Below are 26,030 nucleotides of genomic sequence, written 5' to 3'. Positions count from 1 at the left end.
GGCCCAGTAGTTGTGGCATGTGGGCCGAGTTGCTCCATGGCATGTGGGATCTTCCCGGACCAGGGCTTGAATTCGTGTCCCCTGCATTGGCAGGCGGATCCCTAACCACTGTGCCATCAGGGTAGCCCTCAGCTGCCTTCTTGACATCTCTGCTTGAAAGTTTAATATGAATATGCCTAAGATGCCCTGTCTTCCCCTAGAAACCTGCTTCTCCCATAGTTTTCTCAGGAAATGGCAACTCCATCGCTTGGCCAAAAACATCCTTGACTCCTTTCATTTCCACATCCAGTCTGTTAGCTCTCTTCAAAAAATAATCCTCAGTCCAGCTACTACCACTAGTTCAAGACACCATCATATCTTTCTTGAACTCAAAATATCCTCCAAACTGGCCTCCCTGCTTCTGCTTTGCCTGGTGTTTGAACCTATTTTCAACATAGCAACCAGAATGCTCCCTTTAAAACCTAAGGTCAGAATCCTTCGGTGCTTCAGCCTTACTCTGAGTAAAAGTCCAGATCCTTGTAGTGACCTACAGTGGCCCTCAGTTATCTATCTTACTGTTACCTCTTTGGTCTTCTCTCTTCCCCATTGCTTGTTCCACCATACAGAGCTGTTATCACCAGATAAAATGGCATGGCTCAAGTCCTCATCTCCTTCAGGTCTTTGCTCAAATATCAGCTTGGTGAATCTTTCCCTGGCCACCTTATTTAAAATAGCAATCTGGGACTTCCCTGGTGGTCCAGTGGTTGAGACTCTGTGCTTCCACTGCAGGGGGCACGGGTCTGATCCCTGGTTGGGGAAGCTCTGCATGCCGCGTGGTGCGGCCAAAAGAAATAATAAAATAAGATAGCAATCTGTTCCCCTGCCTCATTTCCCTTCTCTGCTTGATTTTTCTTTATAGCACTTTTTACCATCTGGCTTACTGTATATTGTACTTACCTACTGTCTTCCACTGTAATTAATGTAAGTTCTCTGAGGGCAGGGGATTTATTTGGTTCATTGCTATATCCCTGTCCTGCAGAACAGCCTGGCACATAGTAGCCACTTACTAAGTAGCTGCTGAATGAAATGGTAGATGTTGGCCAGATGCAGTTACATTTATAAGGCTAATGTTGCAATATATAGCTTCTCTATTCATCTCCTTCCTTAGGGAGACAATGGAGAAACCAGAAACAGTAACAGAGAAAATGCTATTATTGTGGACACTTAGAAGCAAAACAAGACAAAAGATTTCTATTGAGTACCTACTTGTGTACCAGACATAGTACATCAAATAATTCCACAACAGCCCCATGCCTGTGAGGTCAGTATTCTGGCTCCCGTTTTACAGCTGAGGAAAGCAGCTTGTTTGAGTTCACACACAAAGGTCCCCCTGAGTCCAAGGCCCGAGTTCTTCCTAATGCACCACACTCCACCTCCTTCCTGGGTTGGAGAACAACCAGGAGTAACTGGACCCAGCTGTGGAGCACAGCAGGCAAGATTCGTTTTTTGCTGTGTTTAGCATGAGGTAAAATTGTCCCAGGAATCTCAGTCAAGTGTTCATCAAACTAAGTGTGGTTGTTAATATTTGGGTCAGGGACAGGAATGACTAATTCATACGTCTCCATTGAGAGAGGGGGAAATAGAGACAATTGGCTAACGTTTGTCAACTAAGATGCCTTCCTAGGACTCTTCTGGAAAAAAACTAAATGGCAAGCTTTTCATATCTATATTTTGGTGAGTAATACTGCTCTTGGCTATTTTTGCTCTGGGCTTCTGAAACTCCAATTTCTAGTCAAGAAACTGCATTTCTGGGCTGTGTGTGGAGCATTGCCTAGGAGTTTGGTTTCCTGGGTTCTTTTCATCTGCTCTCCTGCAATGCAGGAGGAGCCTAGCCTGGTGTCCAGTTTCTGACTGGAGTTACCGCAGGCGCAGGCCGAAAGGGCTGCTAGCCACTGAGCTGTGAGTAATTTGCTTTTGAGAAGTAAATAGAACCTCGCCAGTAGAGAACCCAGGGGTGTGGCCAGTAAGTAGTTCTTTTCCCAGGCTCCTCCCTCCCCAGCCCCGCAAGTGACCGTAACCTTCTTTCAAGGCTGGAGAGCAGCCAAGTCCAGCCTAAACAATACTCTCAACCTCATTGGCTCTTTTGCCTTGCGGCCACTACCACCCCCAAGTGGCTAAGGCCCTTCCCACTGGGCCTCTCGGTGGGGTCAAGGTTTTCTAACTACCGAAAGGCAAACACCGAAGAAAGGGTGAAAAACACCTAGTATCCGTGGCCTTTAAATGATCAGCATTTTGGCTCCTGAAATTGGGAGGAAGGGTGGGGTCCTTGTCCCAGGGTGGATGGGCATCCTCAAGTGATATATATGGCCAGAGCCAAAAAGGATGCTTCTGGTAAATGTCCAAGACCTGACTGGTGCCACCCCTAGTTTCAGCATGGATTTAAGTGTCATCCAGCATCCTTGGAAACTGCCAACGAATGCCCACGAAAAGAATCCGCACGAAAAGAAGTAGCATAAAGTTTGGGTAAGGTACAGCTGCCTGTCATCACAGGCATTAGCCCTGCCTGCTAACAGCTGGCAGTGACAGAATCAGAGGCCAGTGTGCTCACTTTTGTCCCATAATGGCCTGGCCTCAAAGCCAAGATCAGGATCAGCTACTCCGTCATTCCCCTAAGATTAGGACCACGGAAAGTTTGGTGTCTGGAAGCTGAGTTACTGAGAGATGGCCAAGGCCATCTCCAGATGTGGCAGCAGAGCAAAGCAGCTACAGAGAAAAATGAGTCGTCAGGTTGCTCCAGGGAAGTGAGTGCTCCATGAGAACTCCCAAACTTCCTTCACATCTTCAGTGGGAAAATCACTTGCTCCCCTTTTTGTTCAGGGAGTTGTAACAGTGCACCTTTTTTTAAAATAAAATATTTATTTATTTATTTTTGGTTGCGTCGGGTCTTAGTTGTGGCACGTCGGATGTTTCATTGCGGCGCATGGGCTTCTCTCTAGTTGTGGCGTGCGTGCTTCAGAGTGTGTGGGCTCTGTAGTTGCGGCACTCAGGCTCTCTAGTTGTGGCGTGTGGGCTTAGTTGCCCCACGGCATGTGGGATCTTAGTTCCCCAATCAGGGATTTAACCCGTGTCCCCTGCCTTGGAAGGCAGATTCTTAACCACTGGACCTAACAGCTCATGTTTATCAAGCACTTTGTGCCAAGCACTATAAAATCCATAAGGTAGATGATACCATCATCTCCATGAGGACAAGGACTGTGTCTGTCTTGCTTAGTGTTACAGCCTCATCCCCATCACATAGTAGGCACTCCTATTTCATTGAACAAATCAAAAAGATAAAACTGTAATTTAATGGAGGAAAGAGTAGGTAGGAGCTGTTAAGACTTGGTGTGCCTTATGTAGAATTCTCGGCATAGCCCGTAAAGACTCTTAGTTGTGTGGGAAAAAAAAGGAAGAGAGGGAAAGAGGTAAACCTGAGAAAGATTAAAATACTGTGGGGTGGTAAAAAACAAAACAAAACAGCCAGGGAGGCTGAAGACCTGAATTCAAATCCCACCTCTGCCCCCAGCTGTGTAACTTCAGGCCAGTCACTTCTTCCCGAGCCTTAGTTCCCTCATCCATAAAATGCAGGTATCAGGTTAAACAAACGGATTTATTCACTAGTTCCTTACTGAGTACACACAATGTGCAAGGCATTGTTCTAAGTGCTGGTAACACTTTGGTGAACAAGGCCCCTGCTCTCATAGAGCTTGCATTCCCTAAGAGGAAAACAGACAATGAAATGAGGAAAATTCATGGACAGGACAACCAGGTGATAATAAGTGCTATGATGAAAGCAGAACAGTGATGGGATAGTACAGAGCGGTAGTTGTGGCTGGGTAGACAGAGAAAGCTTCTCCAAGGAGGTGACATTTCAGCTGAGACCTGAATATAGTGCGTTGGCCAAAGAGTGGTCGGCAGTGAAGCATTTCAAACGGGGGAAACAGCAAGAGCAGAGCCAGGCAAGTTCAGAAACAGAAATGCTGTCTCTTACATTCTAGGAGTCTAGAAACAGCGATGCACTGCTTACATTGTTTAATTTGGTCCGGGATTTGTATTATGAAACCGTTTCTTGGTGGTGTGGCATATCTGCTTCTTTATGGAAGTGTTTGGGCGGTGTAGAATCTTTTGGGAGCCCTGGGATACGTCCCTGTCTCTCCAGCTCTCCCACAGTGCTGGCCGCTCAGGGGCTCCCTGTGTAGATGCAGGCTCCATTTTAGCTGCAGACTCTAAAAGCAGACTGGAGAGAGCTGCCTCCTCCACTACTTACTCACAGCCTTGAAGGCCCAGAACCCCTCCCACCCCACCTAGTCCTCTTCCATTCTGACAAGCCAGAGCTTTGAGAGCACAAGATTCAGCTTCCTTGTTTTCCAGTTGGAGCAGCAGCCAGAAAATGAAACAGGAAACAGAGCGGAAGAGAAGGGGGGTGGGTAGTAGAGAAGGAAAGGAAGGAGAGATTGCAAGAAAGTAGGGCTGAAGAGCTGGACAAAGTTCTACCTCTAAAGGGTGACAGTTGAGCTTTTAAAAAACATTCTGATGTGTCAAAAGAGACCCCTGTCCTTTTTACAAACAGATTTTTGAGGGAATTTGGTGTGAACAGAGGGAACCTAAAGAATGCATGTCTTTTTCCCTTGTGAATCCACAAAGGAAGGATAGTTCATTTCTCAGTTTTGTCTCTGCAAACACAGTACTGCTTGGAGCCTCACAGACTTCTCGAGATCCAAGCCACAAGCTTAGGCCCCAGGCACGAGTGTGCCCCACGGCTCTGCCGATTCACTCACATCCCTCCGGGGCTGAGAACAAGGGTGTGTCACCGAAAAACCTGGGGTTCTAAACTCCATTTTCCCCCTTCTCCTTCAACACACCACAACTAAAACGTGATTTATCCACCTTACACACAACAAATACCTGAGGGCAGTTCAGGTCCCAGGGCCTGAAATGAGCTATAAAGAATCAAAAGGCACAGTCCCTGGCCCCCAGAGAACTGCTGTGGATTCGCTGTCTTCGCCTGGAGCGAGAGCAACCACCTCTTTTGTTCCCACCCACAGTAGTAGCTGTTGCGGAAGATAAAGCCCTCCCTCCGCCAGGGCTGTGGCCAGAGGCTAACCCAGGCCCTAGCTTCGTTTGGAGGGCAGATAACTGAAACCACAGGCGGCTTTGGAATCCTGAGAAACGAGAAATCCACCAACGGAGAAGGATTTATTATCTATTTCCTTTAAGGAGGGTGCAAAGCTGTTCTAACAGTTTCCGTTACAGGGTTCCCAACTGGCCGCTCCTCCCGCACAGACAGTTCTGTTGAGTTAGCTTCTTTCTTTCTTCTGCTTTTTTGGGCCCACTTTCTACGAGAGAGAAACTGCTTGAGTAAGGAAGGAGAAAGGAGTCCTGGGGGTCGTTCTCTGAAGTTTCCTTCACCGCCCTCGTCAGCCACGGGAGGTGGGGCTGCGGGCTGCAGCGGGAGCGAAGGTCCCGAGCAGCCGGAGGAGGGGAAAGTCGGGGGGAACCCCCACTTCCTTCACGCCCAGGACGCAGGGGGCCGCTCCTGGCCACAGAAGCCCCAAGCAGGCTTTTCTTTCCCTTCAGAGAACAGCTATTGTGTGCTAGGCCCTGTACTGAGCTGTTGTTGCCTGACAGCAGGGAGAGTGCGGCTCTGCCTTCCGTTTAGAGGCCGCGGGGCAGCCCCCAACTCCGAGGGCCTGGCCCACACGGGAACTCAGTGGATGTTTGTGGGGTGCAACTGGGGCAAGAGCACCGACTCGGAGACAGCAGCCCCGGCGGACTAACTGAAGGCGGGGGGAAGGGGCTGAGGAACCCCTGGTGTCACCAAAGCGGGAAAGTGCCAAGGCGGAGGAGAGCGGAGGAGAGCGGAGGATCCGGCTCACGCCATCCACACCCCGCTCGCCCGGACTCAACATGGCCGCTGCGGCGGGGGGCGGGGCAGCTCCGAGTCCCGGCAGGAGCGGGGCGGGGCCGCCATCAGCGGAGCCAGTACGCAGGCGCGGCCGCTCGGGGCCCCGGATGGAGGAACTGTGGTTCGGGCCCCGCCTGGGAGGTAGAGACCGGCGGGCGCTGGGGATCCGGCGCCAGCTTGGGAGCCTAGGAGTTCTGGGGGGAGGGAAGTTGTCAAACGGAGGCCGAGGGAAATGAGGCGGAGGCCGCCGAGAAGCGAAGAGCCCCGCCCCTCCGCCATAGCGGCCTCCCAGGGCCGCCTCTTCCGTTACAGCCTCCCGCCCTCCCCTGCCTTCCGGCCCTAGGCCGGGACGGGCCTCGCCGGCCCCCTCGGGAGTAACCTCTGAGCCGTGGCCCCTTTGGGGAGAGGAGATGCCCACTCCCCTCTTGGGACTGTGTCCGAAAGGAAGGGGCTAGAACGGGCTTCGGACCCGCCTAGGCTGGCAGAAGGCGGCCCCTGCCTCGCGGCGGCCATCAAGACCTCTGGTCCTAAGGACCCTGGGTCCGAACACCACCACCCACCCCGCGCCCGCCCCTGAGGATGTTAGTCTTACAGCCCAGGATGTGAGTCCTGGGCTCCGATTCAACAGGTTTTCCTATCTGCTCAGATAGGGCCCTCCCTGCCCTAAGCATAGCCAGCAAGAGCATGCGCTGTCACTGGACAAGTCCTGGGCTGGGAGTTGGGAGACCCTGGTTGTAATTCTGGCTCTGAAAGAGCGCATCCCCTTTGGCAGGAGTGACGGCTGGTGGAAAGATGGATGTTTCAGACAAAAAAAAATTCTCCTTAAATATAGCCTTGGGAGTGCCACTTGACCCCAGTGAGCCTCAGTTTCCACATCCATAAAATGGCGATGGTAATTACACAGGGTCTAATGAGATCTCTGACGTAAAAACTCTGGAGAGTCTTATTACTCACCTCTCTGGGGCATATTTATCTCACGGGAAAATAGAGTAAAACTAGTTGCTCTGTAAGTGTCCTGCCAGTTCAGAGGGCCTGTGATTTCGTAAACGGGTTGTTGGGAAGTAAAGCCCGCAATTAGCTGAGAGGGAGAGCTCACTGGCTTTATTTTTGTTTTCACATGGTTTACCTGTAAACTAAGTGTAGCTACAAGTCGTCTGTGATCGCTGGGTCTAGAGCTTGACTCTGGAGAAAGGAAAGGAAGAATGGAAGCCTGGTGAAGAGGCAGAGGTGGGTTCCGTGCTTTTCTTTTCCCAACTCTTCTGCATGTGGGTGGGAAATGAAGGAAGGGAAAAAGTGAATTCACCCTCGGATGGAGAACCAGCGGCCGTGTAAGGTTGGCTGTGCTTGTTTCTACGATTCCTTTCGATTCGGCGAGTCAGATGTTGGCAGTGTTGGGGGGATTTCAGAAGCTTGCCTTTGAACTGAATTTTGATGAGCAAACCGGTGTGGCGTTTGTGGCCCCTCCCTTCCTCCAGGCCTCCTGGTGATGGAGTAAGCAACAGGCGCCCCCTTGTGCTGAGAGGAAAGAGAACTGTTGCTTATGGCCAGTTTTCTGGAGAAATTGTATTTTCCTGTGGCTTCTGTGACTTTGTCGTTTTGCTCTCAACATGAGATATGGTGGGAGGAGTACTCGGAGCAGGGATTTTATATCCAGAGCCAATGAACTGGTGAAGCCATATCCAGTGCTTACTACTTCCACTCAATTAGAACACACGCTTAAAATGCTTGTTTGTAGTGCTAGGCCCTGGGGATATAGTTGGGAGCAAGATAGACAAAGCCCCTGCCCTCATAAACAACCTAAATAAGCAACAGCAATAAAGACGACAAGGCAGAGTGTAATGAGAGCATATCACATAGTCTAGTGAGAGTCAGAGAATTCCAGAAACAAGTGATAACCTAAAGGTTTGATAGGAGATAGGAGAAGGAAGAAAAGTCTTCCAGGCCTTCCTCCCTGTTAATTTCTCAGTTCTAGTATTTTTTCTTTTAGCGTTAGTTCTTCACCCCAAGTTGATGAGCTGCCCCTGATGCTCTTGCCCTTCCTTCTGATTTCCGACTGGTTCCGTAGGAGCCATTGCTACTTCTTTTAGCACAAGGAATTGTTAAAAAAAAAAAAAAGCCTTAAAGTGCATTCCTTCCCTCAGAATGGCTTTGCAGTTGTTTATACATTGCTGCCATTCCAACAAAGAGATGGGAAATAACAGTTTTCCCCATCCCTAGTAGTCGACTCTGTCGTCCCCATAAGTTTGTTTTAGCAATGTGAGCTGGCTGAAGTCCTGCTGAGTGGTGGTTTTCTTTTCCTTCTCCACTTAATTTAACAGACCAGCTGAACACACATCAGAGAGCTTAACTAGAGTGTGTAGTCATTATGGTCTTCCAGTTCAGTTCTATGCCCCACTTTTGGGACTCTGGTTTGGGACCTAGTTTATTATTCTGGGCAACAGAGAAAGGGCACACACTAAATAACGGCAACCACAATATAGATTTGGTACTACTTCTTCACACTTCAGTCCATTTCACATCGTGACAATTTCATGAGACAGGCAAAATAGTCCGATCTCATTTTTTTAATTAATTAATTTATTTATTATAAATTTATTTATTTATCTTTGGTTGCATTGGTCTTTGTTGCTATGCATGGGCTTTAGTTGCTGTGAGCAGGGGCTACTCTTCTTTGTGGTGCGCGGGCTTCTCATTGCGGTGGCTTCTCATGTTGCAGAGCACGGGCTCTAGGCGCATGGGCTTCAGTAGTTGTGGCACGCAGGCTTCAGTAGTTGTGGCTCACAGGCTGTAGAGCGCAGGCTCAGTAGTTAGGGCGCGTGGGCTTAGTTGCTCAGTGGCATGTGGGATCTTCCCGGACCAGGGTTCGAACCCGTGTCCTCTGCATTGGCAGGCGGATTCTTAACCACTGTGGCACCAGGAAAGTCCCCTGATCTCATTTTATACACAGAGAACTGAGGCTTAGAAGAACAAAATGAGAACTTATGAATGACAAAGTCAGGACTTGAACCCAGGTCTTTAGTTCCTGGATAGGGGCACTCAACAGGCTTTTAAAGGTTTTCTGTGAGCTTAGCTTTCCAGCTCCATGCCTATCTGTGTGGAACTTCCCCTACAAGAATACAGTGCTTGAGAGTGACACCAAGAGGTCCCATCTGCCTTTAAGACGCTTTTTCCTCATCTGGAAAGTAAGGTGGTTAAGTCTGCCATAGTAGTCCTGAAGCAGGGGTGATGTTTTCATGAAGAATGCTTTCAATAATTTACTTTCTGCCTATGTGTGACATTTCCTCTTTGGGTTTTGGAGTTTAGAAGCCTGAGGGAGTTCATCCCTGGCAGCAGCCCCCCTGGATTCCTGGTGGTGAGAGGATGTGGCCCCTGGACACATCCCGGAAAGAGGTCCTGGGGTTTGCAGTCAGCTGCCGTGTCCTGACTCTGGTGCTGCAGGTCAGTCTCTGATCTTTTGTCCTGAACATGCCATTGCCACATGACTGGGGTAGACATTAAGAATAGGCCTCATCTTCTTTCCCTTTCCCAGATGCGCCCCCCCCACCCCCGACCATGTGGTTAGAACTATAGAGACCTAGACCACATAGCTGAAAAGTGGGCAGGACTCGTAGATATGACCTATTAATCTCTTATTTTATATTTATTTATTTATTTATTTTGATCTATTAATCTCTTATTTTACACATGAAGTAGCTGAGGCCCAGAAAGGATAAATGGCTTCCTTAAAGTCACAAGGCAGGTTAGAGAAGGACCAGAATCAGACCCCAGGTTTCCTTACTCTTGGGCTAGTGGTCTTTCCAGCAGACCATGATGTTCTGTAACCAGAACAGGTGTGTTCTGGTTTAGGGTGTGACAGCTCAAAGCGTTGCCCTGGGTCCCCTGACCAGGAGACTGAGCGTTGTTGCATCAGTCAGTTGAGTGGGAGAGAGGTGGCACTGTCCTGAGACCCTCTGTGTATAGTTGTTTAGTCAGCAGTGTCTCCTACTCTTCCCCCAGCTATGTCCCCTTGCTGTCTCACCCACACACAACCTGCAGAATGCATTTTGCAATTCCCTGTCCCCTCCAAGGCTGCCCTTGATACATATTTTAATCAAATTTCAGGTATATATGAACTATGTATGGTGCCTAGCACAGTGCCCAGTGCTTAGTAGGTCTTCAGTATCTGTTATTGTTGAATGTATGTCAGCACCCTAGGGATGTTCTATTAGCATATTATATGTGCCTTTCATCACAAGCACATTCTCTCTGAGGCTCATCGGTGGTTCCTTTGTGGAAAACTCCTTTTTTCTCTCCTCCCCCACTATGTGAGGCATAACAGCCTCTGCTGGGTCCCAGGTTTAGTTAGAAGTGTCTTCAACTTGGAGACTAGGGCTGTTACCTGTGACTGTCACTCCTGTCCCACTTGTTTTCACTGTTTGAAGTGGCCTGATAAAGAAACTGACCGAAAAAGGGAAGAGCCTTAAAAATGAGGTTATACTCCTGTTGCTAGGCTGGAAAACTGACTTGATGATGGCTTTGAACCAGCATCAGCTGAATGATTGACAGAACTAAGGGAGCAATACTGTGACTCGGCATCTGGGATAGGGTACCAGGACAGCTGGGTTCTAATTCAGATGGTGATTTGGAAACAAGTATGTTTCCTCTATACTGTTCGCTCAACCACCAAATTTTATTAAGTTCCTGCCCTGGTCAAAGAACTATGCTAGGTGGGAGTATAAAAAGTCACGACCTCTTTTCCCTTAAGCAGCTGACCAAATCTAACGGGGCAAAAAGACATTTAATAATAATGCTATTTCATTATCCTCCCCTCCCCGCCTTCCAGCTTTAAAGCTCGCGCCATCAGGTTATACCCCAGTTACCCTTTGTTGTTGCTGTCATCTCTGTTAGCGACAACTCATTCCTCCTCATTCCTTGAAGGTTTTAGCTCCTGATTCACTGCTACTCTTTCCAGCACTACTGTATATTTCTTGGTGGTTTCAATATTAGTAAAGCTGATACATCTAACCACTATCTCCTATCTTTCCAGTTCACTCCCTCCACTACCCCAGTTCTAACGATTCTTCCACTCCCTCAGGACTTATCCATTGATTCTACCACGGTTTCACTGTCCCTCACCTGCCTCATGGCTTCAGCTCCTCTTCTTACCCAGCTTAGATTCCATGGTCCACCATGCATACACGTACAACTCACTCGCTCCCTTCTCTCTATGTCTTAATCACAAGACAAAAGCCCAGCCATGGTTAAATTCAATTCTGTGTCTACTCCACGCGTGCATCTGCCCAGAGAAAAGCACACAACTGTGTTAACTAGTCTCTTTGTATTCAATATCATTAACCCAAGTGAGTCCTTAGTGCTGCCTGGCAATCTTAGTGTATTTCCCTGGTCCAGTCGCTCACCCATTCTCTCAAATTTTTCTGCACCTCAGAATCAGCTGGGAGAGCTAAAAACAATCTAAACGCCCAGGCTGTACCCCATATTGGTTAAGTCATCAATGTTGTAGCAGGAGGGAAATCCAGGCATCAGTATTTTTGAAACCCCTTGGGCGATTCCAGTGCACAGCCTATTTTGAGAACTAGGGTCATAGATGACTTATTTTACACGTTTTCCTCTTAAGTCTCTAGCACCTTTTCCCCAGCTTGTTTTCCTGAGTGAAAATTCAGAAAAGTAGAAGCAATAAGAAGTAACCTTCTGAATACTTCCACCACAGCCATCAGCATACCTACATCTGCACCTCTGTGCCTTCACTACTGAAGGGTGGATGAACTGTCTGTCTCCTCTCTAAGGCCAGTTCCACCTCCAAAGCAGATTCCATCCCCTTTTGCCTGCTCCAGCAGTTCTTCCCTTTCTCGCCTGCATACTCAGTGGTTTCCTTTCCACTGGATATTCCCATTGGCAAACAAATACTTACCTCCCGCCTTTGGGAAAAAAAACAAGATTTCTCTTGACCCCACATTGTCATTCACCTACTACCCCATTTCTCTGCTTCCCTTTACAGGAAGACTCCTCCAAACAGTTGTCTGTATCTACTGTCTCAATTCTTCCCTTCTCTGCTGAACCCAGTCCAGGCAGTCTTCTCTCTCCTCCACTCCACTGAAGTAGCTCTTGTCAAAGTCACCAATGACATTCCCATTGCTAAAGCCAGTGGTCAGTTTTCAGTCCCCATCTTACTTGACCTATCAGCAACATTTAAGAGCCGATCACTCCTTTGCTTTACTTGGTTCTATGACACCATGCTCTCCCGGTTTCCTCCCTACCTCACTGACCTTCCTTCTTTACCTTTATTGCTAGATCCTCACTGTCTTCCGAGCCTCTAAATATTGACATGTCTGAGGCCCAGTCCTCAGATCTCTTCTTTTCTCTATCTGCACTTCTTCCCTGGGTGATCTCATTCAGTCTCACACCTTTTAATATCATCCATATACTTATGACTCCCAAATTTATATCTCTAGCCCTGATTGCTCTCCTGACCCTCAGACCCATATATCTCACTGTCTCGTTGACCTCTGCACTGGAATGTCCATCTCAAACTGAACTTGTGATTCTTCCCCAACATGTCTGTTCCTCCTCATTTTATTAAATGGTAATGCTTCCACTGGCTCAACCAAAATCCTAGTTCTCCTTCATCCCACAGGCTCTCTTCAATGCCATCATCCCAGACCATCATGCGGAAGCCTTCTCACCTCCTCGCCTCGCCCCCTCCGGCTCTGTGGACCAACTTGTGGAAAGTCTCCTGGGCGGCCTGTCTCACTGGGATGCTGAACACTTCCTGTTCATTGCTGAGCATGGCTACCTGTATGAGCACAACTTTGCCTTCTTCCCCGGTTTCCCCCTGGTCCTGTTGGTGGGGACTGAATTGCTGAGACCCCTGTGGGGGTTACTGAGCCTACGGAGTTGCCTGCTAATCTCAGTAGCATCGCTCAATTCCTTGTTCTCCGTGCTGGCCGCACTTGCGCTTCATGACCTGGGCTGTCTGGTTTTGCGCTGTCCCCGCCAGGCTTTTTATGGAGCGCTGCTCTTCTGCCTCAGCCCCGCCAATGTCTTCCTGGCGGCTGGCTACTCAGAAGCTTTGTTTGCCCTCCTGACATTCAGCGCCCTGGGGCAGCTGGAAAGGGGCCGAAGCTGGACTAGTGGACTCCTCTTTGCCCTTGCCACTGGTGTGCGCTCCAACGGGCTGGTCAACGTTGGCTTCCTCGTGCATTCTCAGTGCCGAGGCTTTTTCTCTTCTCTCATGGTGAGGAATCCTCTGAGACAGCTCTTGAAGCTGATGGGCTCTGTGTTCCTGTCAGTGCTCACACTTAGCCTTCCCTTTGCCCTCTTTCAATATTACGCCTATACCCAGTTCTGTCTGCCAGGCCCAGCCTACCCCATTCCTAAGCCCTTGCTGCAGTTAGCTGTGGACAAGGGCTACCGAATCGTAGAGGGGAATGAGCCGCCTTGGTGCTCCTGGGATCTTCCCCTAATATACAGCTACATCCAGGATATCTATTGGAATGTTGGCTTTTTGAGATACTATGAACTCAAGCAGGTGCCCAATTTTCTACTGGCTGCGCCAGTGGCTATACTGGTTGCCTGGGCAACTTGGACATATGTGACCACCCATCCTTGGCTCTGCCTTACACTTGGGATGCAAAGGAGCAAGAACAGAGAGACCCCAGAGAAGCCTGAGCCTGGATTCCTCAGTCCTCGGGTGTTCGTGTACCTGGTCCACGCTGCAGCGCTGCTGCTGTTTGGTGGTCTGTGCCTGCATGTTCAGGTGAGGTGGACTCCTGGCTGGGAAAAGGTGGGAACACGGGCCAAAGCCCTCAGTCGGGGACAGGGAAGACCTTTAACTTTGCCCATTTGAGTGACCTGTACCTAATTTATTCATTCAACAACTATTTGGGGGTGTTTTTAGTGTGAGTCCCTGGGTCAGATCACTGAGGTTAGAACATAAGTAAGTTAAGTTTGCTGCCCTGGTAGGTCTTGTGGTCAAAATGGAGAGACAGACATTTAACGGCTTAAATTACAGTATAGTGGGATGGAATTGGAGATATTTTTGAGGTAAAGTATTGTGGAAGCACAGAGGAAAAAGTAGCTAACTGGCTGAAGGAGGTGAGGAGGGCATCATATTTAGGCTGGGTCCTGAAGGGTAAGAAGGAATTCCATTTAAGAAGCAGAGGAAGAACATTCTGGGCAAATGGAAGGGCATGTTCGAAGACAATGAGAGTTGTGAAAGGACCTGATCTGACTGAGTTATAGGAATAGCACAGAGGGTATCTCTGGGACCTTCCCCTAACTTACAACTATACCCAGAATGTCTGCTTGAATGTCGACTTTCTGAGGTACTCTGAGCTCTGGCAGGTGCTCCATTTTCAGAGGAGCTCTCTTGTGCAATGTTCAGTTGGTGGGGAGGATAGAGAGGGATGGGAAGGGTTTGATCATACATTCGATTTTTTTTGGTTCCTGGTTGTGGCCCCAGGTCCACCATAAACCCTGAGGAAGTCTTTTTGTCTCCATGCTGGCCACTCCTCAGCAGTTTCTGCCTCTTGGAGGCGCACATTGGCTGTTTGTAAAGTTCTCTGCGCTATGTGACTAAGAGGCACAGGGGAAATAGAAAGGAGCACTCTGTGTTTGTAGCTGGATGAGCTAGTAGAGTGAGTGCCAGCGAAGCTTAGAGTTTCAAGGATAGACGAGGGGGGGCCATTTGGAGACCTGGCTCTGAGCTTCCCTAGAAGGACAGTGTTGAACCACAGGATCCCTTGCCCCCTTTCTCTCTGCTTTGCCATCCCCGTGGGATGAGGGAACCGTTTCAGGGGGCAGGGGATCAGAGTCCTGGCCCTGGGCTAAAAGTGGACCCCACAGACTTTTTTTTTTTGGCCATGCCGCGTGGCACGTGGGATCTTAGTTCCCCAACCAGGGATCGAATCCCCGCCCCCTGCGTTGGAAGCATGGAATCTTAACCACTGGACTGCCAGGGAAGTCCCCTGACCACCCGCCGCCCCCACCATAGAATTTTTAGTATCAGTTGGCCCATTATTGTGGTAATTAGTGTGTAGCCATGTTTATTTGTAACATTGCAGTCACCTGGCTGGCGTCATGCACAGCTTTATAAGGCAGATCCTAAGCTCTGCTGAATGAATATCTTTTCCAGTGTAATACATTTGTAGTCTTAGAGCTATAGCTCACCCAGCAGCAGGGAAGTCCCAGGCTCATCCAATTTGAGGCAGTGACATTCCAGTAAATGTGTGGGTTTTCCCCCTCTTATGATTTCCAGGTTCTCACCAGGTTTTTATGCTCCTCCACTCCTATTGTGTACTGGTTTTCAGCTCACTTGCTTCAAGATCAAGAACCACTGCTGAGATCCCTAGAGACTGTGCCTTGGAAGCCTCTTTCAGGGGCCTCCCCACCAGGACAAAAGGTCCCCAGAAACTCTATCATGGGACTCTTGTACAACTGGAAAACTTGTTCTCTGGTCACACGGTGCATTCTAGGCTACTTCCTGACCTACTGGCTCCTGGGACTACTCCTGCATTGCAACTTCCTACCTTGGACATGACCTGGAGACTTAGGGGACAGGCTTGAAGCAGACTTAACCAGGGTCTGAAAGTACAAATACATGCTGGGGCTGCCTGTGCTGCCCTGGAACCCTTACTCTGCCCGTTAGAACCTCTCTCTCCTTGAAGGTTGGTTAGGAATGGGAGAAGTGTGAGCCTCTAGAGAGCACCTTCTGGTCCTGGCTATGGCAGACTTTAGGGTAGTAACTGTTTTCTCTGTAAATGAAGAAATCTTATTCCAGGTCTAAAGCATACCTGGATCTGTCTTGTCAATCAACCATAGCAGAGATAGTCTTAAACTTACCACCTACCCACACGTAAATTTAAATGTAAATTATTTAAATGTGAATTTCATCAAAGGCTCTAGCTGACAAGCTGGTCATAGTCCACACAGTGATGGCGGAGGCCTGGACAGTGTAGCCTAAGTACAATGGGACCATCTTTTCTAAATGGGACATTGTTTCTGATTATTTTTTTCATGATTTGTTCACTTATTTATATGAAAAACCTTACAAAGATACGCAAATTAAACAACTCTTGATTATATCTGCAATTAATTACCTTTTTATTTTTTAAATTATTTTATTTTATTTTATTGGCTGCACAGCTTGCGGGAGCTTAGTTCACTGACCAGGGATTAAACCCGGTCCACAGCAGTGAAAGCACCGAGCTGGACCACCAGTGAATTCCCATAAATTACCTTGTTAAAAATATAATACAAATTAAGGGCTGAGACCCTGCCACATACTCTGCATCCACACTTCATTTGGCTATTAAAGGTCAATTGAGGCAAAAAAAATTAATACAAGTTACTTGGGGGAAAAAAGTCATGGTAAGAAGAACATTGCATGAGGAGGCAGGAGGCCTGGATTCTGGTCCTCTCAGTAAAGCCCCACTTACCAGCTGTGTGACCTTGGGAGAGTTTTCAGAGCCTTAGTTACCTCTTCTGAAACTAGGGGAAAATTACATTCTCCCACTGGAAAAAATATCCAGTTCTCCTCTTTTCAGCACTCTGAGGAGTAATTTCAGTGACGTTTCCTCTGAAGGAGGAAGAGCAGTGACACTTGGCAAATAAGGCTCCCCTGTCCTGTGTAAGTAAGCCTGCCCAGGGGCAACTAAATGTTCAATGTGTGAGCAGTGACTGGTTTTCCGGCCCTGCCTGAGTGCCTGTGCTTTCTTGATTGGTAGGTAAGGGTCAGATGAGCCAACACAGCAGCAGGAATTGATAAATTGTAGGTAAGTCCAGGGTTGAATGAAATGGTATCTTCCTGGCCACCATTTGGTAATGGGCTTGACTCTATAATTGTAGTAAAATCTTGACCCCTGCTGAGCTATTTTTTCTCATTCTTTGAGCCAGGTAAGAGGCTCTGCATCATCACCACTCTTTCCCCATTTGAGCCAAAAATTCCAACAAGCAGAAACTTCGAAATAGATGGATTGACACGCTCCCTCTGACCATGACTGAAAGTTAAACTTGCCAGCTGAAGGGAAGCTCCTGGCTGAGCCCCAGCACCCTCTATTGGAGCTCCTAGTCAGCCTGGCCAATAAGCATCTCCCATCCATCGCCCCAGCTTTAGCACAGCTGAGAGAATTTGGTCCAGAGTCAAATGCTTCTGAAAATGTACACACAGCTCGGGACAGCCCTCTGCCTTCTGCCAAGACACCCGAGTGCCCTTCTTGGCAAAAGATGATCACCCCTGCCCTAGTGTCCCTCCAGTTGGCAGAAACTGTTCCCTCCCTCCTCACCCACAGCTGCAAATCTGGGGACTTCCACCCTGTGTGCAGGAAGCGTTGAGGGCCTGATTCAGCTCTTTATTGCAGAGGTAGGAGTACTAGATTGTTTGCTCTCGTGGATTGACCTCTTTGCCTCTTTTGGGGGGGATAATCAGAACTGATTGTTTCCCTACTGGAAGAGGTGACTCAAACTCCGCAGGGTAGGGGGTGATTTCACTGCTTTGGCAGTCTCAGCTTAACGTTCACACTAGACCTCGTCACCCCCAGAAACAAGTGATTTCAAGGACCGGAAACCCTATAAATGCGAACCTCTCATTTCTCAACTAATACCAAGGAACTAAATCACTCTGGTATTTTGCAAAGACCATGCTGGTTACAGCCGATCATAGAGGAGTTAAGTGAGGACCCCAGCTAGGTGGACGTACCTGGTGTGACCTGGAGATGGACACAGTTTTCTCTCTGACCTTGGAGGGATCTAGTTCTCTAAGGAGCTAAGGAATGGGCTGATTTTATGGCCAGCAGCTGTCCTTTTACTATCCTATTAACAGTCTTTAATAGCCTTCGAGAGGGATATGAAGGGCCCAAGGCAGGAAGCTTCCTGTTTACCCTGAGGTCTAACAATGCTGCAGCTGGGTTGGGCGTCTACAATTTCAGAGAAAAGTCATTTCCTTCTGAGACCCAGCTAAAACAGAAACCAGACGCTTTATGTACCTAGAAGTAGATGCTTTTTTGTTCTTTAATGAAGGTGGGAGGAGAGGGAGCGTTTGACATGGCTTTACCAGTCCCCCTGAAAAAAAAAAATCACTTTTCTTGAACAGACCCTCTCACCCTCCTCCAAAAAATGTAGTGTGTGCAGGCTCATGGGATTTGCAACTGATTGATTCTTTCAGCAATTGTTTAGTATTGCCTGTTTTAGGGGACTAAAGAATACTCGCCCTGCTTCCTGTCCTCAAATAGCTGCCTGATAAGAGTTTCTAGCAGAAACACAGGAACGTTAATCAAGGAAAAAACTAATAAATTCTGGGGAATGAAGAGATACTTAAACTTCTTGCTCAGTATTCTCTACTTGAACTTTTTATGGTGAGGATGAATTAAAATTTTACTTGTATGCTTGGGAAAAGGTAAGTGTGGTACAGAGTAAGTTCTCTGTAAATTCACACAAGATGGAGATCCCTCCCAGCTTGGAATACTTGAAAAGACTTTGTAGGGAATGGCCTTTGAGTTGGACTTTGAAGGACAGTAGGATTTGAAGTTAAGGGCAGAGAATGAATATAGGAAGCAGGAAACAGAACAGGACAGGGAGAGCTCAGTTTGAGTGGAACTGAGGTATTGTCATTGTGGTCTAAGCATTGAAATCAGCCCCAAGCCCAGCTCCACTGTGTACTAGCTGTGTAAAGGTGAGCCAGATACTGAATCTCTAGGCCTCTGTTCACTCATCTGTAAAACATGGATAACACTATCTACCTCATAGATATGAATAATAATGTTATCTATCTCAGAGTTATGTGAGTTAAATGAAAAATGTTTAGAATAGTACTAACAAAAGAATAGCTGCATTTTGGACATGTTGAGTTTACAATGCCATCAGCACATTCATATGCCAGGAAATGTGGACCAGGAGACAAGGAGAGGGGTCAGGGAGCAATCCACACAGACATGATAATTATAGCAGCCATGATATTGGATGAGATTGTCAAAAAGAAAAAATGTAGAGAGAGAAGGAGGGCCTGTAAAACCTTGGGCAAGTGACTCAACTTCTCTAAACCTGTTTTCTCATCTCTAAAATGGGGGTGACATCACTTACCACACAGAGTAGTTATGAAGATTAAATGAGATAAAGCACTAGATAAAGCACTAGCATAGCACGTAGCACATAGTAAGAACTTAATGAATGGTAGCTATTTTTTATCATCATCATCGTCATCATTGTTATCGTCGTCATTAAAAAACCAGGAACAAATATTATCTGCTGTACACAACATTGTAAATCAACTATACTTCAATAAAAAAATTTTTTTTAATTGCCTTTCTTTTTAAGGCTGAATAATATTCCATTGTATGTATGTACCACATTTTGTTTATCCATTCATCCTTTGAGGGATATACTTGGATAGCTCCACCTTTTGGCTATTGCGAATAATGCTGCTATGAACATTGGTGTACAAATACCTGTTCAAGTCCCTGTTTTCAATTCTTTGGGGTATATACCCAGAAGTATATATTGCTGGATCGTATGTTAATTCTATGTTGTTGTTGTTTTTTAGGAACTGCTGTACTGTTTTCCACAGGATTTGCATCATTTTGTATTCCCAGTAGCAGTGCACAAGGATCCAAATTTCTGTACATCCTCACCAACACTTATTTTCCTTTTTTTTTCCTTCTTCTCTTTTTTTAAAATACTAGCCATCCTAGTGGTTGTGAAGTTGTATCTCACTGTAGTTTTGATTTGCATTTCCCTAATGATTAGTGATGTTGAGCATCTTTTTATGTGCTTATTGGCCATTTGTATACCTTTGGAGAAATGTCTATTCAGATCCTTTGCCCTTTATTTATTTATTTTTTTTGGCCTCACCACGTGGCATGCAGGACCTTAGTTCCCTGGCCGGGGATGAACCTGCGCCTCCTGCAGTGGAAGCGTGGAATCTTAGCCACTGGACTGCCAGGGAAGTCCCCCTTTGCCCTTTTTTTTTTTTTTTGGCTGCTTTGGGTCTTCATTGCTGCACGCAGGCTTTCTCTAGTTGTGGTAAGCAGGGGCTACTCTTCACTGCGGTGCGCGGGCTTCTCGTTGTGGTGGCTTCTCTTGTTGTGGAGCGTGGGCTCTAGGCGCGCGGGCTTCAGTAGTTGTGGCACATGGGCTCAGCAGTTGTGGCTCGCGGGCTCTAGAGTGCAGGCTCAGTAGTTGTGGCTCACGGGCCTACTTGCTCCGCGGCATGTGGGATCTTCCCGGACCAGGGCTCGAACCCATGTACCCCGCATTGGCAGGTGGATTCTTAACCACTGTGCCACCAGGGAAGCCCAGGTCTAACATTCTTACACATGTGAATATCCAGTTTTCCCAGCACCATTTATTGAAAAGACTGTCCTTTCCGCATTGAAAGGTCTTGGAGGTCTTGTCAGAATCTTTTGACTGTATATGCAAGGGTTTATTTCTAGGCTCTGTATTCTACTCCATTGATCTATATGCCTTTCTTTATGCCAGTACCACACTGTTTTGATTACTGTAGATTTGTAGTAAGTTTGAAAACAGGAGGTATGAGACCTCCAATTTTATTCTTCTTGTACAAAACTGTTTTGGCTATTCAGGGTCCCTTGAGGTTTCATATTAAATTTAGGTAGTCAAAGCTTTTTTCTTTGGGGCTCATAATTTCTTTGGCAATACAGTTACCTCAAAATATTTTTGGAGGTGGGCTTCCCTGGTGGCACAGTGGTTGAGAGTCCGCCTGCCGATGCAGGGGACACGGGTTCGTGCCCCGGTCCGGGAAGATCCCACATACGGCGGAGCGGCTGGGCCTGTGAGCCATGGCCGCTGAGCCTGCGCGTCCGGAGCCTGTGCTCCGCAATGGGAGAAGCCACAACAGTGAGAGGCCCGCGTACCGCAACAAACAAGCAAACAAAAAACAAAAAAACAAAAAAAAATATTTTTGGAGGGACTTCCCTGGTGGCGCAGTGGTTCAGACTCCGCACTCCCAATGCAGAGGGCTCGGGTTCGATCCCTGGTCAGGGCACTAGATCCCACAGGCATGCCACAACTAAGAGTTCGCATGCCACAACTAAGGAGCCCACGTGCTGCAACTAAGGAGCCCACATGCCGCAACTAAGGAGCTGGCAAACTGCAACTAAGGAACCCTTGAGCCACAACTAAGGAGCTCCCCGGCTGCAACTAAGACCCGGTGCAACCAAATAAATAAATAATAAAAATATTTTTAAAAGAGAGACAACATTGTAAATGAACTTTACTCCAATAAAAAATAAACATTAGGGACTTCCCTGGTGGTGCAGTGGTTAAGAATCCACCTGTCAGTGCAGGGGATACGGGTTCAAGCCCTGAACCAGGAAGATCCCACATGCCATGGAGCAACTAAGCCCGTGCGCCACAACTACTGAGCCTGTGCTCTAGAGCCCGTGAGCCACAACTACTGAGCCTGAGTGCCACATCTACTGAAGCCCACACACCTAGAGTCCGAGCTCTGCAACAAGAGAAGCTACCATAATGAGAAGCCCACACACTGCAACAAAGTAGCCCCCGCTCACCGCAACAAGAGAAAGCCCATGTGCAGCAACAGAGACCCAACGCAGCCAAAAATAAATAAATAAATAAAATTATTTTTAAAAAAATTACATTTAAAAAATAAAAGAAGTAATGAGACACAAGCTTTAAAAATATATATATATTTTTGGTATATAAATCAGAATTCTCCAGAGAAACATAACCAATTAGATGTACGTGTGTGTGTATCTGTATCTATATGTATGTATGTGTCTATATACATAGAGAGAGAGAGATTTTAATGAATTGGCTCATATGATTGTGGAGGCTGGCAAGTCCACAATCTGCTGGGTAGGCCAGCAGCTGGAGACCCAGTGGAAGAGCTGATGTTATAATTTGAGTCTGAAGGCGGTCTACTGGCAGAATTACCTCTTTCTCAGGGAAAGTCCATCCTTTTTCTATTAAGACCTTCAACTGATTGGATGAGACCCACTCAATTTATGGAGGATAATCTGCTTTTACTCAAGTCTACTGTTTTAAATGGTACTCTTATCTGAAGAAAAACCTTCACAGAAACATCTAGATTCTTTGACCAAATATCTGTGTACTGTGGCCTAGCCAAGTTGACACACAAAATTAACACAACAGATTTCTGCTCTATTTGCTTCTAGTCAGATCCATGTGACACTAACCACACTCAAGTTCTTTCCTAGATAGAATTCTCAAGCTGATATATTTATATCCTCATCACCCCCTCGCCTCACTCTCAGCATAATAGTGGCTACATTGAAGTCATATGAAGTAAGTGGAAAGGCCACACTCTTTACCTGATATTTGCCTTAGAGGTAATCACATCTTTCACCTCATGTTGTTCAAGACATTTTTTGATCTTATACAATTTGTAGTCAAGAAGCAGTCATCTTTTCTGACCCTGAAAGGCCCATCATTTTTGGACTTTCTCCATTTCCCTTTCACCTCTGCTTGAAAATCAGCTAATTTTCACCTAATTTCACCTCTTTCTTCTAATACTTTATAAAGACACTTGTGCTAGTTATTAAGTTATTGTCTCAGCTCCAAATCCACCCTTCTACTTTCTACTATGAGATAGTGGAGCTGGGACTCTGCAAATCACTTTTCTGCTGTTAGCTGACTCTACTTTGGGCTCTGCCAATGGGGGCCACTAGAGGGCGATAGTGAGGTCACAGGAGGAAGAAAGGACTCCTTTCTTCCTTCTGCTTCCTGTTCGTGTGAGGTCACCCTAGCAATGCTCCTTCACCCCAGCAGCAGCATTGCCTTCCTATAGCAACAGCTGAATCCACTTTGCAGTTTTTCCCAAAAGTTACAAACCCAGCTTCATGGTGTCCCAGTCAGAGACACCAGCACCATCTGGATAGCACCTCTTTCTCAGAAGTGTTGGTCCCTCCTCTAAGTTCAGAGACACCAGACACCAGCACTAGACTTAGAGGTCTGAGTTTCAGCTCTGTAGGGCCCCTCTTCTTCTTTTTTTTTTTTGGCTGCGCCGCACAGCATGCGGGATCTTAGGTCCCCAACCAGGAATCAAACCTGCACCCCCTGCAGTGGAAGCAGAGTCTTAACCACTGGACCGCCAGGGAAGTCCAGGGCCCGTTTTCTAAGTTTCTAAGTTTTAGTAATTTCCAAACTCTTTCCTTTGTTCTCCTAGCCCTAGGAGTTATAGATGCTTCCTGCTGTTGCTGCCTCCATGGTATCTCAGTTTTCTTTTCATCCTTTTAGTTATCTAGTTAACAACTTTATACCTAGTTAACCATTCTAACCATTCTTTATGTTAGATTTTCCCCAATGACTGGTGTGGTTTCTGTCTCATTGGCGGGACACTGACTGACACAGAAATTAGTGCTAGGAGGGGTCCCAGGAAACAGACCTCAAAAGATGGGATTAGGGAACTGGTCCGGTTGTGTCATTGGGTTTGAATGTGCTAAAGCTGCTTGTCAATGAGAAACGTGATGCCGCTAATCCACGGCATGCCGTGGCAACATGATTAATTAAATTATCACCTGTGGTTATTTGTGATGAAGTGCCAACTAAAAGGCAAGTGCCTTGGGGGCCCAAGTGGTTGTTGCACCTGACTGTTATGGCAGTGATGATGGCTTACAGGGACTTTGTATGGGAAGAATTCTTCTGAGTGCATCAGAGTCCTTGCAGAAAGAAAATGACAAGCTTGGGTCTTTAGATTTTTTTGATGTGGACAATTTTTTTAAAGTCTTTATTGAATTTGTTACAATATTGCTTCTGTTTTATGTTTTGGGTTTTTTTTGGCTGCGAGGCATGTGGGATCTTAGCTCCCTGACCAGGGATCAAACCCACACCCCTTGCATTGGAAGGCGAAATCTTAACCACTGGGCTGCCACGGAAGTCCCAAGCTTAGGTCTTTAAACTCTCGGCTCAAGACATGGTCAGAGAGTCACAGAGCTTCCATGATAGCCATAAAAGACTCTCTTATTTCTTGTAGCCACCAGCCTTATTTGCTACAAATAAAACAAAAATATGGTGCCTGTTGTAGAATTTCATTAGTTGAATTCAGTCTGACTAAGCCTTTCCTGTGATTGAGAAGAAGTGGGACCCTAAAACTTGGAATGGAGACATGTGGTTTGACTCTCTTCTAGGTTCTCAGAGTCTCCTCCATTCTGCCAGCAGATGGAAAGGAGAGCGGAGATCAGCACTTGAGAGTTTTATGGGACAGTCTGTCACTTCCACTCATATTCCATTAGCCAGGATTCAGTACCTCTCTGTAAGAGAGGCTGGGAACTGTGGGTTTTGGTGAGAATGGGTAGTGTATGCCACACTAAATGGGTCACTAGTGACATTTAAGATAGAATTCTTAGGGGAGTTGTAAAAAGTTAAGAAATGATTAAGTGACAGGGAAGTGGTAGCTACTTTTTAATAAGAGTGGCTAATGAGAGAGAAAAAGATAAACCTGAAGCTAGAGTGAGGAGGTAGCCAAACACGGAAAGCAGTTTCTGTTGTTGGTTTTTTAGTTTAGTTTTGCATTTTAATTGATAGAGGAGAATTGAGATGCATTTGTAGTCTCAGAGAACAGGAAGAGAGATAGGACATGAGTGGAGGGTTGGCCATGGACAGAATGAGGCCCACATCTTTAAGATGAGAGGAAAGGATTGATACAAATAGAAATTATGAGGTCGAGAGGAGGGTAGCTAACAGTCAAGCAGGATAGTTTTGGTTTCTGTAAAGTGACAAGGAGCAAGAATTAGGGTTGCAAGAAGATCCAGTTGAGGTGGGACAGGAATCTGTATTTGAACCAGTATGTCCAGTTTTGTGGATTTGTTCCACAGCCAAAGAGCAAGAGGGGAGGAAGTCCACAATATGGTTCATTCCAAGGTGGGGCTCATCAAATCCAGGATCTTTGGCACCAAGGGCATGGTTCTGTGGCCTTTGTCATGTGTAAAAATTACAGAACCTTGAGGTCATTGTTGCTGTCTTTCTACCCCTCTGCATCGTGTATTCTGACTTCTTTTCTTACTCTCTCCTATCCTAGTCTCCAGCTCTCTCTTTTCCTATACTTTTCCTTAGGTTTTCCAGTAACCCCAGTGTGGTGGACAGACCCTAAGGTGAGCCTCAGTGATTCCTGCCTGCTGGTATTCACACTTTTGTGTGATCCTCTTGAGTTCAAGTGGGACCTGTGATTTGCTTCTAACCTATAAAATATGGTGAAGGTATTGGGCTGCCACTCCCATTACATATATGTTACGTTATGTAAAACTCTGTGTTAGCAGACTGGGGCTAGAGATTCTCCTTGTGGGCTTGATGAAGTAAGAGCCCATGTTGTAGAAGCCCACGTGGCAAGGAACTGTGGTAACCTCAAGGAACTGCAGGTGGCCTCTGAAACCTCAGGGAGGCCTCTGGGTGACAGCCAGGCCCTCAGTCAGACAGTCACAAGGAAATAAGTTCTGCCCACAAAGACTGAGTGGGTTTGCAGGTATTTTCTTCCCCAGTTGAGTCCCCAGATGAGCATGCAGCCTTGCTGACATCTTCATTGCAGCCTTCTGAGACTAAGCAAAGGGCTCAGCTAAGCAGTCCCAGTGCTCCTGACCTGGAACCTGTGAGATATAACGTGTGTTGTTTTAAGTCACTAAATTTGTGGTAATTTGTTACACAGCAACAGAAACATAATACACCCAGAATTCCTGAAAAACCCTGGGGCTGGGGCTTCCCTGGTGGCTCAGTTTTTAAGAATCCACCTGCCAATGCAGGGGACACAGGTTCGATCCCTGGTCTGGGAAGATCCCACATGCTGTGGAGCAACTAAGCCCGTGTGCCACAACTACTGAGCCAGCGCGCCTAGAGCCCGCGAGCCACAACTACTGAAGCCGGTGCACCTAGAGCCCATGCTCCGCAACAAGAGAAGCCACCGCAATGAGAGGCCCGCGCACCGCAACAAAGAGTAGCCCCCGCTCGCTGCAACCAGAAAAAGCCCACGCGCAGCAAAGAAGACCCAACACAGCTAAAAATAAATTAATAAAATAAATTAACAAACAAACAAAAAAACACTGGGGCCCTGTGGCATCAACCTTGCATTAGGTGATAGGAAACCTGGGTCTGGATGCAGGTCACAGAGCTGGGTGAGGGAGGACAGGAT

The 26,030-nt window shown here is 47.0% G+C and overlaps 1 protein-coding gene across 6 annotated transcripts; it reads left to right on the top strand.

Annotated features, from left to right (window-relative positions):
* Window positions 1–5,410: 5,410 nt before the first annotated feature.
* PIGV (phosphatidylinositol glycan anchor biosynthesis class V) lies at window positions 5,411–25,612 on the top strand. Of its 6 annotated transcripts, none has more exons than XM_073793689.1 (5): window positions 5,411–6,064; window positions 7,067–7,150; window positions 9,227–9,361; window positions 12,555–13,676; window positions 19,455–25,612. In XM_073793689.1, the coding sequence occupies exons 3-5, from the start codon at window positions 9,284–9,286 to the stop codon at window positions 19,782–19,784; spliced, it is 1,530 nt and encodes a 509-aa protein (XP_073649790.1). In that variant the 5' UTR covers window positions 5,411–6,064; window positions 7,067–7,150; window positions 9,227–9,283; the 3' UTR covers window positions 19,785–25,612. The 6 variants fall into 6 exon arrangements, with proteins under 6 accessions (XP_073649790.1, XP_073649784.1, XP_073649781.1 ...); XM_073793683.1 differs by having other exon boundaries at window positions 7,062–7,150; XM_073793680.1 differs by lacking the exon at window positions 5,411–6,064 and adding an exon at window positions 6,074–6,525.
* The last annotated feature ends 418 nt before the right edge of the window (window positions 25,613–26,030 follow it).

The sequence above is a fragment of the Tursiops truncatus genome, chromosome 1 (genome assembly GCF_011762595.2).
Source record: "Tursiops truncatus isolate mTurTru1 chromosome 1, mTurTru1.mat.Y, whole genome shotgun sequence".
Taxonomy (NCBI): domain Eukaryota; kingdom Metazoa; phylum Chordata; class Mammalia; order Artiodactyla; family Delphinidae; genus Tursiops; species Tursiops truncatus.
This window is presented reverse-complemented; position numbering and strand designations above follow the sequence as displayed.